This window comes from Gossypium hirsutum, chromosome D05 (assembly GCF_007990345.1).
Source record: "Gossypium hirsutum isolate 1008001.06 chromosome D05, Gossypium_hirsutum_v2.1, whole genome shotgun sequence".
NCBI lineage: Eukaryota > Viridiplantae > Streptophyta > Magnoliopsida > Malvales > Malvaceae > Gossypium > Gossypium hirsutum.
The window spans coordinates 63,283,805-63,300,193 of record NC_053441.1 but is presented as its reverse complement, the minus strand read 5'-3'; the positions used below and the strand labels follow the sequence as shown (position 1 = coordinate 63,300,193).

The 16,389-nt window shown below is 33.9% G+C and overlaps 1 protein-coding gene across 1 annotated transcript; it reads right to left on the bottom strand.

The window, feature by feature from the left end:
* Window positions 1-11,822: 11,822 nt before the first annotated feature.
* LOC121216948 (probable LRR receptor-like serine/threonine-protein kinase At3g47570) lies at window positions 11,823-15,583 on the bottom strand. The gene has a single exon (XM_041092446.1). The coding sequence runs from the start codon at window positions 15,094-15,096 to the stop codon at window positions 12,358-12,360; it is 2,739 nt and encodes a 912-aa protein (XP_040948380.1). The 5' UTR covers window positions 15,097-15,583; the 3' UTR covers window positions 11,823-12,357.
* Window positions 15,584-16,389: the final 806 nt, after the last annotated feature.

The window sequence follows — 16,389 nt, the reverse complement described above, 5'->3', positions numbered from 1 at the left end:
CAATCCGCCTATGTTTGGCCAAAGAGCAGAAGTACTCTGTCATGAGGGAGACATCAGTGAAGAAGTTGTGGGATACGTTGGAAGAAAAGTTTCTAATGAAAAGTCTTGAAAATAGGCTTTATATGAAAAAGAAACTTTTTCGGTTCACGTATGCACCCGGTATGTCGATGAATGACTATGTGAACTCATTCAATAAAATTTTAGCAGACTTGCTAAATTTGGATGAGAAGTTTGAAGATGAAGACAAGGCATTATTGTTGTTGAATTCTCTTCCCGATGAATATGATCATCTTACCACCACATTGCTTCATGGGAAGGATACGATCACATTTGATGCAGTCTGCAGTGCGTTGTACAGATCTGAGACTCGAAAGAAAGATAAAAGAGATCACAGAGATACAACTGCAGAAGTCTTAACAGTAAGAGGTCGTTCACAGAGCAACAAACCTGGTAGAAAGGGCAAGTCCAAAGGGAGACCCGCCAAAGATGAATGTGCTTTTTGTCGTGAGAAAGGGTATTGGAAAAAGAATTGTCCTAAGTTACAAAAGGGCAAGGCTATTTCTGATGCATGTGTAGCGGAGCATGATGAGGAGTCAGACTTTAGCTTGGTTGGCATGGCAATTACATGTCATACGGATGAGTGGATTTTGGATTCGGGATGTACTTACCATATGTGTCCTAATAAGGACTGGCTTTCTAGTATTGAAGAACTAGAATGTGGAGTTGTTTTCATGGGCAATGACAGTGCTTGTAAGACAATGGGAGTAGGTACAATCAAATTGAAGAATCACGATGGCTCAATCCAAGTCTTGACAGATTTTCACTATGTACCTAGCTTGAAGAAAAATCTCATCTCATTAGGGGCCCTAGAATTTAAAGGGCTCACAATCACTTTGAGAGATGGATTACTAAAGGTTGTAGCTGGGGTATTGACGGTGATAAAAGGCACTAGAAGAAATAACTTGTACTATTTAAATGGAAGTATAGTTATTGGATCAACATCAACAGCTTCTGTGAAAGATGCATATTCAGAGGCTACCAGGTTATGGCATAGGCGATTGGGACATGCTGGTGAAAAAGCTTTGCAGACTTTGGCGAAGCAAGGCTCATTGAAAGGTGTAAATTCTTGCAAATTGGAATTCTGTGAGCATTGTGTTCTGGGCAAGCAGACGAGGGTAAAATTTGGTTCAGCAATTCACAGTACGAAAGGAATTCTAGACTACGTTCACAGTGACGTGTGGGGACCTACCAAAGTGGCTTCTTTGGGAGGTATGTACTATTTGGTTACTTTTGTTGATGATTATTCAAGAAAAGTATGGGTGTATCTAATGAAAATAAAAAGTGAAGTTTTGGATACATTTCTGAAGTGGAAGAAGATGGTGGAGATTCAGACTGGTCGAAAGGTCAAACGACTTCGATCAGATAATGGTACTGAGTACAAAAATGACCCATTTCTTCAAGTATGTCGAGATGAGGGAATTGTGTGACACTTCACTGTCTGGGATACACCACAGCAGAATGGGGTGGCAGAACGTATGAATCAGACTATACTGGAGAAAGTTCGATGTATGTTGTCCAATGCTGGATTGGGCAAGGAATTTTGGGCTGAGGCAGTTACATATGCGTGCCATCTGATTAACCGGTTGCCATCAGCTGCAATAAATGGAAAAACTCCTATGGAGATGTGGACTAGTAAACCTGCTACTGATTATGATTCTTTACATGTTTTTGGTTCCACTGCATATTATCATGTAAAAGAATCTAAGTTAGACCCAAGAGCAAAGAAGGCATTATTCATGGGTATAACTGGTGGAGTAAAAGGATACCGTCTCTGGTGTCCTGATACAAGGAAGATTATTTTCAGTAGAGATGTGACTTTTGATGAATCAACCATGATGAAGAACAAGGATTCACAAAAGGATGACAAAACCAGTGGCACTTTGTAGCAGGTGGAGCTTGAAAAGGTTAATGATGATCCAGCTAATATTGAAGAAACAAATGATGAAGAAGTTTCGACCCAAGAACTTCAACAGCAACAAGATTCAATTGCATATAGGAGGCCAAGAAGAGAGATTCGTAAGCCTGCTCGCTTTGATGAAATAGTGGCCTATGCACTTCCAATTGCAGATGATGATGTTCCTTCTACTTACACAGAAGCAATAAGTAACCCTGATGGTGTAAAGTGGAAGCAAGCTATGAATGAAGAAATGCAGTCTCTTCATAAAAATAGGGCACTGTAGCAAACCAATAAATTGATATGTTGCTTAATTCATGTGATTATTCGTTCACCTTTTATACTTAGTTTGCAAGTGAACTCCATTATTACCTCTCTAACAAAATCAAGCAGTAGTCTCTCATGCTTAAATAATTTGGTTGAAATTTTAATGGTTTAAATTTTAAATTATATACTTTAAGAAATCAAATATAGCATTGAAATTAGAGAAGTAGTATTCTCCATTACTTTGGAATATGTAAAATTATGAACACTCACGAGTAACACTTACTCTAGTGTATTTTTATGATATTTGTTGGGATTTCTGTGTATGCAGGTATTGGAGCTTAGTAACATGGGAAATAGTCGCCAATTATTGAACGTAGATCTCCCTTTATTGAATGAAGATTGTATAGTAGTTGGGAATCATGGAGAAGTATTTCAAGTTCAAGGTGAGTGCTCGTTCTCAAGAATAAGAAATTTATTTGAAGTGCGGATTATATGGAAGGATTTTGCTCAAGTTGGAACCCTTAAGAACCTTAGAATTCTAAAGTTGAGTGGTTGCAAGAAGCTAAGATATATATTTTCACCTACAACGGCTCGCAGTTTATCATATTTGGTGGATCTTTTCATCGAGGGGTGTGAGGAAATAGAACAACTCATTTTAGCCGAGGATCAAGTTTCTTCTTCATCATTAAATGGTGATACTGACCTCCAACCTATAAGCTTTCCAAATTTGACAAAGATCACTGTTACAAAATATGAAAATTTGAAAAGTCTCTGTCCTTTGGGATTTGTTCCCGTTCTTCCAGAACTTGAAAGTCTCATAGTTAAAAGGAACTCTAAATTGGAACAAATATTCACATTAGAAGATGAAGTGGAAGTGGCAACTGAAGAGGAGATGAAATTTGATAAATTAGAATGGTTTAACACTTGAAAAACTACCAAGCTGTCTCATTCATTTGTGTCCCAAAGGATGTCATTTTGTATTGCTAGCATTGACAGAGTTGAAAGTAAGAGACTGCCTTAAGTTGAGTAGTGGTTTCTTCATTGATTTACAAGAATTTGTGCATTGCAAAACAAAAGTATAGATCCTGCAACCCTTTAATCCTACTTTATTTTGTGTAGTTATAACAATTACAACAAATGCATAACATGCAAAATTTTTACTTAAATTACTTAATTGATTTTGTAAATTGTTGGAAAATATCACTTTATAAAATATATATGTGTGTCTTATTTTTTCCTCGATGATTTGAGATTAAAATTTCAATTATAATTTTTCTTCAATTGTTTTTTAAGACACCCAAATTGGTTGAGGAAGATGCGATTGAAGAGTCTGCCACTGTTTCAAATGAAATTTTCAACGAGAATATATGTTGGAGCCGTCGGGGGTTCAGTGAAATTCAACTACCACACATTACATGAAAGAATGGATGATTTTAGGGCAGGTTTCAAGGCCATGTTACATAAATCAATAGGTGGAGGTTTATGTTGTTCGTATTTTTTTGGTTAAGTTTCTAATACAATTTGTGTCTAACATGAGTTTTTTGAGTTTTTTTAAGATTTTTTTTATATATTTAGAGGATCATATATATCCATATACAAATGAACATGAATGCAAAATGGAAAATGAAGATTCGAAGTATCATAAGTTCAATATACAAATGAACATGGGCATATGCTTATGCCTAATGATTAAGATGCAATGATCATAATGAACCAAATGCTCCTAATTAGATGTGTTATGAATGATATTTGTATCAATGCAGAATGTCATGAGAATGATCCCTTTTTAATGTTTAGGTTGTCATTCCTCGTTGTTCCTTAAGGTTGTATTATTGACGTAATATCCTGTCTTCTTGTTTAACATGTTTGATATGTCTGACTTAGGCAGAATGAACTACTTCATTGGAATGGAGGTGATGTAAACAAAAAATGGAATCTTTCTTAGTCAAAAAGCCTTTGGTATGAAAATTTTAAACAAGTTCTCTATGCAAAACTGTAAGCCAACAAGCACACCTATGGCTGTTGGTATGAAGCTATCAAGTCAAGGAAATCATGAGCCTATTTGTGAATCTATCTACAAGAGCCTAGTTGGTTGCTTGCTGTATTTAACAACAACTAGGCCTGATATCATGTTTGCTGTGAGTATGTTATCAAGGTTCATGCATTGCTATAACAAGCAGTATTTTCAAGCAGGCAAAAGAGTGCTTAGGTACATCAAAGGTACCTTGAGCCATGGAATTCAGTTTAGCAAAGCAGAAAATTTGAAGCTGATAGGCTATACTAATAGCGACTGGGCTGGTTCAAAAGATAATATGAAAAGCACTTCTGGTTATGCATTTACACTCGGCTCAGTTATGTTTTGTTAGAGTTCAAGGAAGCAATCAATGGTGGCTCAATCAACAGTAGAAGCTGAGTATGTTGCAGCTGCTAGTGCAGTTAATCAAGGCATTTGGCTAAGAAAAATTCTAGCTGATTTGAACCTACATCAAAGAGGAGCAACAGAGATCTACTGTGATAACAAGTCTGCTGTTGCAATTGCAAAGAATCCTGTTTTTTATGGTAGAGCGAAGCATTTCAGCATCAAGCTACATGTGATAAGGGAAATGGAACAAGCTCTGAGATGTAGAGCTGATTCATTGCAATTCAGAAAAACAGATTGTTGATGTCTTCACAAAGGCCCTCGGTGTGTCAAGGTTCACCAATTTAAGAGACCAAATGGGAGTTAGCAGCATGGAAGCTAAGGATGAGTGTTGAAGTTAGCCTCCATGCAGCAGCAAAGGTGGCCATGCAGGTCACATGCAGCAAGAAGCAGAACATGCAATCGAGCCAAGCTATGCAGCAACTGATGCACAATGCTACTGTTCTGTTTGTTTCATTTTGTTACTCCAATGATCATTTTGTAATCTAGTTAGATTTAAACTTAGTTGGTGACTGCATTTTGATGTAATTAGGTGTTGATTGACTGAAAATTCAGCAAAGCAACATATGCAAGTTAAATTAACAAGTTTCGATGTAACTTAGTGGTGTTAGGTAGCTGTTTAGGTGAAAATTTGTTTGTTTTTTATCAGCATGACTGATGTAATGTATTATTGATATGCTTTGAGGTTAATGAAAAATCTAGTTAGTTTTTATTCATACACTCTCCATTTTTCCTTTGCTTTCAATTCTGTTCTTTTTCAAAGCAAATTTCTACTTTGTTTCTTCTCCAAGCCACGAGCCTTGTCACTCAAGCTAAGGTTAAAGCAGCTTGCTTGCTGTTTATAACACCAACACTGCTGTTTACAAGAATTTTTAGTAGAAATGTTGATGTTCTTCAATCCAATACTAATTTTCCGGGTTTATTTCTTATTTCCTGTAAATGTAACAATGTATTTTTTGTTACATACACACGAACACGTCAGAGAATCAAAGAAATTTTGAAAGGTACTTTTTTATCCTTTTATATTTTCTGTTCTTTTTTTATTCGTTTCTGTTTCATTTTTTTTACAAAAAGAATAATAAACGAGATATAAAGTAAAAAAAAGGGAGAGATCTTACCTTTCTTGCGTTTGAGCCGCTGTGGGTGGCTGAGGTGACCATTTTCAAGGAAAGATGGTGCGAAAACGGGGTCGGGAGTCAAAAAGCCTAAAATGGCAAAAAAAAATTATTTTCGACCACCGTGGATTGCGGCGACGTCGCCAGCGATTGTCGGCCGCCACATTGGTCCAGCGACTGGAGTTCGATCGGAGTGGGGAGAGGGCGAAGAGAAGTTGAGAGAAACCTTTTGTTTTTTTTTTCAAAAAAGAAGAGAAATGAAATTTTTGTCAAAAAAATAACATTTATAGCCTATGTGAAACTGCGCCGTTTTGGAACAACGCCAAAACGCCAAAACGGTGTCGTTTTGAGCTTGACCCGAGCGCGCGACCTGACCAGCAAGGAGGATCCACGTGTTTTTAGTAATTGTGTTATTTACCCTTTCAGTCCTTCCGCTTTTTTGAGTTGTTTTAATTTAGTTTTTTTTTTATTTTTTCTTTCTTTTTAATCTTACCGCATAATTTTGTTTTGTTACATTTTTGTCCGTGTTGAAACGCTGCGCATAAGGATTGGGAATAATTTCCCATCTAGTCCCTACGCTCTTGAGCGCGTTTTAATTAAGCCCTTCAACCTGCCCCGGTAGTCTTTTATAATCTCAATTATATTATTATTATTATTATAGGAGAAAGGTAACGTATGATAATTTTTTAATTTGTGTTATTTAAAAGTTTGATAATAATTTTAATCACTACTCTAAATAAATTTTTACGTTAATCTCAATTATAATCAATTAACTAAATAATTAACTCAAATCAAACTATTCTTTGCATGTTTAAAGGAACACAATATTTTTATTTGAATAAAATTTATTTTATGTGAAAAAATTAAGTTAAGAGAAACGAGAAGATAGAGAAGGTGAGTTTGTTTAATAATTTGAAAAAGGTTAAATATTGGATGCAAAAATAATTTTTTTTTGAAATATATATTTAGAGTTCTTAAAATCCTTAGATGGGACGAACTCCATTACTTGAAGAGGAACACGATAGCTCGCAAGTCACTAAAAGTTGAGAGATAATGAGTCTTATTCGCTAGTTTCTTACTCAAGCAGCATCGCCAGGCCCAATTAGGACAGCTTTTGAAACACATGATGCGATCTATTTCGCTTTCCAAACTCCGGGAATTTTCTACTTCTTCGTCTGCCCTTCTAAGCCAGTCCTCAACGACCTTAAGGATGACTCTAGCTTGCCCTATAGCCTCATCAACATCTATTTTCACCCTATCTTTCTTAAATTCAAGTGCTTTGGATGTTCCTTGAAATCCTCAACAAATTTTCCATAATGGAAAAAGTAGCTAAGATAGGGTGACGCGTATTCAGTTGCTAGGTTTCCCACAGTATTGGTAGCGGCAGCAGCACCAAGGTCGGCCATTTTTCTTGATGATCTGACGAGGTTGGAAAATTACTTGGGTAATTAACAGAAAAAGAGAAGCAGTTGTTAATGTTTGCTGGAGTAAGAGTAGGAATTTTCAATGATTTACTTTGCTTTTCTAGTGGACTCCAAATAGTAAAAAATGGAATAAACCTACTAAGAAACTGTAATTTTCCTCAACCAAAGAGATTATGATATTTGTTTACAAAAAGAAATACCAAAGACGGTGGAAATCAGTCATCAACTTACTTACCTTTCTCTTTTTATCTGTGTTATCACCACTTGAGTACGAAAAGGTAGGACACAAATACAATTTTGTTGTTGTTGTTGTTGTTAATAAGAGAAAGTATAAGTGGAAAATGGAAAAGAATAACACAGATTTGAGAATTCGAAAGCAAAACACAATTTGTCGAAATTTCGACCTAAACGGATAACTCATTCATGACTCCTAACATCAAACTTTAATTTAATTTAAAGGTTTGTAATTTTCCTTAAAAATGTAATTTTAAATTAATATTGTCTAGGATCGATAATCGTGGTTAACACATGTGATTAGAGCATAAATTTTTTTTTTGTGAAAATAAACCGGAATAACTAATTAATTACATGCAAAAAGTCCAAATCTAAGAAATTCCATATCATATTAGGGAGGAGTTTAAAAAACTACAAATCAAGTTTAGAAGATAAAGCTTTTTGGGCCATGCAATCAGCAACTCAAAAGCGTTTTATGTTGGTGTATAGTAAGCGTCATGGCATGATGTCACCTATCCAGCTGTGGGAATACGGAAAATGGATAATGGGTTAATTTCAGATTCAGTTCCGGGTCCCTGTTTAAAGCGTTTAGTATGTTTCATTAGCTCCATGTCTTTAATCAATTTATTTATTTTGTTACTGAATTTAGACCCTTATTAATTTAATCAATTAAATTGAAAAACAATTTATTAATTTAAATCTATATTTAAAATTTAAAAGATAATAACTTGAAAATATTTTTTATTTTGTTATTAAATTTGTATAAAACTTGTAACATTATTTTCGGGCAAAACAGAGCGTAGTTGGTGGAAATCTAAACACCCAATTGAAGCCAATGACATGGAAAAGTGGTTTAAGGTTATGAAGGCCATGTTGCGGAGGACAAATACCCGCATCACATAAGAGATGTTGAGACTCCAAAGGAAGCATGAGATACAGTGGCCACTGTTTGCAAACACCAATAAGGCAAACTTCAATTTTAGTAAAATTTCAATAATGGTAAAGTTTCAATTTTAGTTCCTATGTTATCCTCTCTTATATATAATGGGTCACCTTCTCTTTTTTCTTTTCTTTTTTTCATTATTTAGAAGAAAGATAATTTTTCAATTTTGATCCCTATGTTATCCTCAAATTTAATATTATATAACAATAGTCAAATTCTAATTTTGCTCTATGTGCTGCACTTGAATTTAAGATCTAATCTTTGTACTCCAACTTTTATAAATAAGTTGGTACCTCAACTTCTATATATAATGTCATTGGTTAGTTTAAATATTTTATTTAACTATAATAACAATACTTTTTTAGTTATATGGCTACTACATGAGTATTTTTTTTTAAATATTTTAAAATGTCATATATTTGAATTTTTAAATTTGAAAAATTGAAGGACTAAATTCTTAAAAATTAAAAATTAAAGACTAAATTTCAATTGTACAAAAGCTACAAAGACGTAGAGTACTTTTTAATCTAAAAGTATATACATATCATATAACCAAAAATATCACATATAAATTCATATAATATCGTATAATAATATTAATTATGTTTATAAAATTCTTATATATTATATACTCGTAAACATTACATATAAAAAGTAACTTTTACTTATGTTATATACAACATTTCTATTAGAACAAAACATTAATATAAAATTTATTTTTTATAATAAATTTGTATTGTTACATATCTTTAAGGTAAAATTAATTATTACATTCGTAATGTAATTTATAAAACATCAAAATTATTTTAATCTGTTTAAGTTTGTCCAACTTGACCAGATCAATCAAAACCCAAACCCAAAAAATCTAAATTTAAAAGGATTCAAATCCACAAAAATTTGAGCCCAAAAGAAGAAGCAGCCTGAAAGTTCCCGAACTTAAACCGATCCAAATCCAAAAGTAACTCTATGGGAGCCCATCCCAACCTGTCGGTTTGCCACGTCTAATAAGAAGCACAGCCAAGAAAGAGGCAACCAGAAGGATGAGGAATATCACAATGATGACATAGATTAACAGGACGTTTTTGGTTGCACTAACATTTTGAAGACCCTTTCGTTTGGAACTTCACCCTCCAATTGATTACAAGAAATGTTTAAACTCATTAATTGGCTCATGTTATTTTCCATATATGCCACGAAGATCATTTTTGAGTTACATATATTATCGTGTTCTTTTCTATTGTATAATTTTTGAATTAGTTCTTCAAAATGATTTGCTTCTTAAATTGATTAGCTTTCATTGCAATTGTCCATTTGATTGGAAATTTAATATTTGCATTGCAAAAAATATTGATTTTTGTTGAGATTTTTGTATCTATCCCTAGAAAGTGTTAAGTTGTCTATTTATATGATATAGTTATTGTTTATAGATGTGACATCGTAGGTAGATTCTCATGTATTTTAAAACGTATCCTATTTTAATATTAACATATGACTTCTAAGTGCATCGCCTGCATAATGGTGCAAACCCACTCTGTACGGAATCATGAGAGGATGCAAACTCATCATGTATAAACCCAAGACGAGAACTATATAAATTGTAGATCAATTCTAATCGGATAACTAAATAGTAGATTGATTATTACCAAAAACATAATATTTATCATTATTGTTTTATTTTATCGTAATACTGTTAAGAACCGAAATTTTTTTCCCTTTGGGTTCTGAAAATAACATAAAATGTGGAAATAATAACACAAAATGTGGAAATAATAGATAGGAAGATGATTTGTAACTTTCAAATGTGGTATACTAAGCAATTTTAACTTTGAAAATTTATACATAGTGCTAATTTAGTCTTGATTTAAGAAAAACAACCCTCAATATTTACACATCGTGTAATCTGTTCTTTTTTTTTTACAATTTTATTTTTTATGACATCAAAGGTTAATTTTAAAATATTGAGAAAAAAAGAAATTATTATTTTAGAATTTTTTGAATTTCCATTTTTGTATATTTATGATCAAATATAAGTGATATTTTTTTTTCCTTGAGGTGAAAGGGTTACCAAAAAAAAAACCGAGATTTCACCATGTGTAAATATTGAAGGTTAAATTTCTAAAAAGTAAGACTAAATTAACATAATATTAAAATGTTGAGGGTTAAAATTGCTATTAAGCCGATTTTAAAATTCACATCATCTTTTGATTAGCCATATATGGGCTAATGACAATACAAAATGGAATAATTGAATGATAATAATGCAATAAAAAAATTATCAATAATTGAGAGTGTGTAATTTACCCTAAAATCTAAAACATTGTTAATATGGCTCAAATAAAAAATATTTAATGAGCAATTTAAGGTATTATTGAAATATCAGTATGGAGGTTCTAAATAGTGAAGTACATGAGACTTCAGATTAAGAGAATTACATCAATAACTAAATATTTGGTAAAATAAAAAATATATGTATCCAATAAGAATGGATGCATGAAGAACCAAATTTCAAAATCTATAAAAAAAAAAAATGGTGTGCAACATATTTTGTAAGCTTTATTATCTAGATTTGTAAACTGTTGTATTTATTTTTATGGAAAACTTCTGTTAAAATTAAATATAATCATGTCAAACATTTCAACTAACATAAATAATAACAAGCCTCATAAAGGCGTAGGAAAGCAGTGCCAAATCGAAAAACCAAACATTAATACAAATTATTGGTAGAAAACTGTAAGTATTCCATATTTCTTCTCTTTCCTTGAAGCAGAGTGCTTCAAAGAGAAACGAGGAACCAGCTAGTACCAGATAGAATGTGAACCTAAGCCTCTCAAGTTCATGAATGCAGCACCTTAAATACCTGCAACATGAAAACAAGGAAATCTCTTTACTTCCTACATCTAAACACAACTTATCTCAAAAGTAGAGGAAATGTGCCTTAAGTCATGAAGTTATTACCCGTTGATTGAGTAGATTTTTAAGTTCCAACCTAACGATGTAATCGAGTTGAATAAAGCATGTCTCTAATGGAACAAAGTTTGGTAACAACATCACTCATGTCAAAACGCTCACTCGGTGATTCAGCTGAACAAGTCAGTCCTATTTTGAGTATCGAATTCAAGCACCGAAGATGTTTGTTATTTCCCTGATTTATTCCATTGAGACTACTCTCTGCAATTGTTTCTCGAGTGACTTGATCTTGAAGAAGAATAGGATCTATGATCTCAAAAACTTGTTCAGGTAAAGCTGCCTTAACAAAGTTGTGAAGATTTAAACCTTCTTTGAACATTTCGTCGGTTGGCCTTTTCCCCGTAAAAATCTCTAGCAAGAGTACACCATAGCTATACACATCACCTTTTGTTGACAACTCGCTTCCCATGCCATATTCTACATTAATCATCACAAATCACATACAAAATTAACTGCAGGCGAAAACCTTTGAAAAATATAAAGGTACCCTCTCTGTTGGTGCAACAACAGAATCAAGCAGACTCAGCAAGTATCTTGTCGAGCAAGCCTCGAAACTTGCTGAGCAAACAAACAATTTCGAGTTAAAGAAAGAAGAGAATAAGCTGAGGAAATTTTAGAGAATATTGATGAACAAAACTGATTTCATTCATACATAAAACAATGGCTTGAAGCCAGTACATAACTCAAGCATAAAGCTTGTCAAAATCAACAAGTAATTACCTACCTCCACTAATTACATAGAAACTTGAAATTTTAGCTTGTAAACTTATACAAAACTGTGTTTACAGCTCATACATAAGCTAATTACATCAATCAGAAAGCTAACTTAGTTAGAAATGAACTAACACTCATTTCATCAACTAAATATAACAAAATGAACAAAATGAGCTTGCATCAGCAGCCCTTGCATCTGTTCCAGCTTTGCTTGGTCTTCATGGCCTGCATGGAATCGAGTGTTGGCTTCATGCTGACCAACTTCAACACTCTCTCATCCACGTTATATATGAAAACCTGGTTTCCGATTGCAAAATTTTCTAAATAATGGACAAAATGAATAAAGTGAACTTAGCTGGTGGAGCATAACCAAAAGTTCCTCTTAAACCAAGGGAGCTTGATTGATTAGCAGAATAAGTAAGCCCGTTTGGAGAAATGATTTTTGCTAAGCCAAAGTCACTTATATGGCCAACCATTTCCTCGTCGAGTAGAATATTTCTTGGCTTGAGGTCACAATGAATTATTGATGTTTCGCAATGGTGGTGCAGATATTCAAGTGCATGAGCAACATCTATTGCCACATTAACTCTCTGATAGAAGCTCAAGTTTCTTGTCGTCTCCAGTTCATTCATGCCAACTGATGGGTGCAACCAGTTCTCTAAGCTTCCATTTGCCATGAACTCATAAATCAAGGCTTTAAAATCATTACCTTGGTAATCAAAACCTGAAATTGCCGTTAATATCTTAACAAGATTCTGATGTCGGATGTTTTTCAAGGCCTCACATTCAGCCAAGAAACTCCTGGAAGCTCCGCGGTTTAGAAGATTAAGTACCTTTACTGCAATAACCAATCCGTTCTCTTCAATAACTCCTTTGTATACAGAACCAAAACTTCCCGACCCAACCAAATTCCGTGTGGAGAATCTATCTGTAGCCCTTACAATGCTTTGGTACGATAACTGTAAAAGTGAATTTTCTTCACAAGTTGTTGGCTGTTGCTCTTTCTTTTTTCTCAACCACAAGATAAACAGCACAGAGAGTACCAAAGTCACTCCTGAAATCACCACAACAATTGCAATTTTTAATCTTTTGTTGGATGTTTTTGGGTTACATCTAGATAGGTGTAACTCTGGGATGCCTCCACAAAGCTTTCCGTTTCCTTCAACGAATGTGGCACTTGCATTAATAAAAACTCCTTCACTAGGTATCTCTCCTTCAAAATCATTGAAAGAGAGATTTAGATACTTTAATGACCTAAAGCTCACAAGAAATTCTGGAACTCCGCCTGAAAGATTATTATCAGATACATCCAACGCCACAAGACCTTTCAATGAACTCAAAGATGGAGGAATCGACCCTTCAAATTGATTACAATCCAAGTACAACTCTCCTAGACTTACACAGCTACCAAGGGTTTTTGGAAGCAAACCAGATAACCTGTTTTGAGAAACATGCAATTCAGCAAGATTTTTCAAATTTTCTACTTCACGGGGAAGCTCACCAGTCAAATGGTTCGATGATAAGTCTAATATAATGGACAAGGATGGGAGTCCAAGTACTTCAGGGGGTATTGATCCACTAAGATAGTTGTAAGAAATGCTCAATCCAAGAAGATTTTTGCAATTTACAAGACTTGAGGGAATGATACCTTGAAGATTGTTAGCATCTAAAGCAAGTCCAATCAACATTGTCAAATTTCCAATCGAATGGGGAATAGTCCCAGATAAAAAATTGCTCTGAGAGTAAAATACCTTTAGCTTTTGAAGCCTCCCAATAACGAAAGGAATGGGACCTGATAGTTGATTTTGATATGCCACGAACACCTCCAAATTGATTAGATTTCCAATCCCTTCCGGAATTCCTCCTCCTATTTTGTTCTGCTCTATTGCTAAATACAAAAAGGCACTAGAAAAATTGCTAACGCATTCGGGAAATACCCCTCCAAAATTATTTTCGCTTATCCCTAGATTTTCTAGTTTTGTATCATTGACTAAACTACACAGAAAATTTAAGTCACCCTCCCCCCCATATCCCAAATGATTTGCGTCTAAGAGAAATTGAAACAGTTTATCTAGCTTTTCTAATGAAGGCACGTTTCCACTGAGTCTGTTATCCTGAAATTGAAGTACATTTAGACTTGAGGCATTGGATATTGAAGTTGGGATTTGTCCAGAGATTTGGTTTCCCCCTACGGAAAAGAATTCAACATATGGCATATTGATTTCTAACTCAGCAAGAAGAGAACCTTGAATCTTGTTTTGGCCAATATCAAAATGTCTAATTTTGGAGAGATTGAATACTGAGATAGGAACAATACCAGAAATTGCATTTTCTCCTACCGAGAAATATGAAAGATCTGTCAGTTGTCCAAGAGCTTCAGGTATACTCCCGGTTAATGCATTAGTACTCAAAGCAAGTACCTCCAGGGATGACAAGTTACCCACCATAGCTGGGATTCTCCCTGTTAAACTGTTGTTGCCAAAGTTTAAGACTTCCAGGTTTGATAAGAAGCCAAGCACACTAGGTATTTCTCCACTTAGTTGATTGCCTCTCGCATAAACAAATGTAAGCTTAGAACAAGCTGATAAATTGGAAGGAATTTCACCACTGAAAGAGTTATTTGTCAGATTTAATGTTTCCAATCTTCTTATACGACCTATGTCTTGAGGAATCTTGTTGTAGAAGCTATTGCCTGCAAGATTCAACTCCTTGAGAAAGCTCAAATTTCCAATGTATGGTGATAACGATCCTGAAAGTTTGAGGTACTGTACTTCCAACTTGGTGACTCTTTGATGCTTGCGACCACATGTAACACCATGCCAATGACAGAAGTGAATGGAACTATTCCATGACTCAATTACCCTTAGCTGATCACCAGTTATCTTGGCTTTGAAATGAAGTAGAGCTTGTTGATCAGTGTCATTTCCTCTAACTACAGGGCTTGCTAAACCAAGCAAATTAAAACATTGAAAGTTGAAGCATGAGAAAAGAATTACAATTTGGATGTAAACAAGGAAAAAAGAGCTGGATGCTTCGAAATGCTTTCTTGATAGCTCCATCAACCTGAATCAATTTCTTAATTGATGAGATTGATTCGTGTTTGAGAGTGCTTTGTTCATAAACATTTAACAAGACTGCAATGTAAGAAGTTTTCAAACTCTGATATGATCCTGCCTTACCTGTTGTTCGTTGGTTCGAGTTTTCCAAAGTCTTGTGGCAATGATTTGTATGGGCCCTTACATTAGTTAGATGCGTCTACTTGGGGTTCTCTTTTATCAGTATATATTTCATCGGTCAGTGATTGTGGAAGTCTTGAAATTGGAGGTTATTTCCAAACTCTTGATGCTATCCTGTTCTTTCTCCTGTCAATTGGTTCAAGGTTTCCAACGTTTCTGCGGCTACGATTTGCATGGGACCCCTGATTTAGTTAGATGGGTGTAGTTGGGGTAAGCTTTCTCCATAGCTGAGCCATTCTTGCTGAATAAAATAAATACTTGACCAGTGGTTGTGGAAGTCTGCAAGTTGGACTTAATTCCTCCTTATTTATTTTCGATTTTTCAAAGCTGAGTGCTTTCTGGCCAGTAAGAAAAATCAATATGACTCCTTGCATGACCTTAATTACCGTTTCGGGTAGGACTAATAAACTTTAATTGTAGGATTAATAAAATTAAAATTATTTATATTTAGTTGATTGAGTCCTAGTTTGATAGTCATGGGTATTGTTGTCAATACAAGAGGATGTGAGTTCAAGTGCGTTGAAGCGCATTACCTTCTTATTTATGGGTTGTGAAGCGACATGAATAGTTTTAGTAGTAGATATGATTTGAACCTAATAAGATTATTTCAAATATTTTCTAAAATATATTTTTAAATTTTTACACATCTTAAAAATTACAAATAGAATTAAAACATTGGTACGCATATAATTTTTTTTTAATTATTTTTAAACATTATATGTTTCTAAAAGATTGTCTTCAATGAAATTGGATATATTGTTGTCTAGATTTATATTGAATTCAAACAACCATATGTCCAAGATTCATTCCAGATATAAGATTTAAATAATTTTTATTTTTTAAAAATTTTGAATTTTATTTAATATGTTTATAAATTTTAATAATTTTTTACAATTTTATAAAATTAAAAAATAAAATATATTTTTAATTTAAAAAAAAAACTTTGAAACAAATGAACTTGGATGACCACATTCTAACAAAATATTTTTTTAAATATTCCTTATACTTTTTTAAAATTTTGAGTTATTTATTTTGTTGACATGACAATCACATCAGCTGCTGTCCCAGACATGAAGCACCACGTCAGTATTGTTAGTTTATGACTCAATTAAGTAC

What these genes read in the sequence shown, in the direction of transcription:
- LOC121216948 (XM_041092446.1), bottom strand. Translation starts at nt 15,096, where the DNA reads ATGGAGCTATCAAGAAAGCATTTCGAAGCATCCAGCTCTTTTTTCCTT.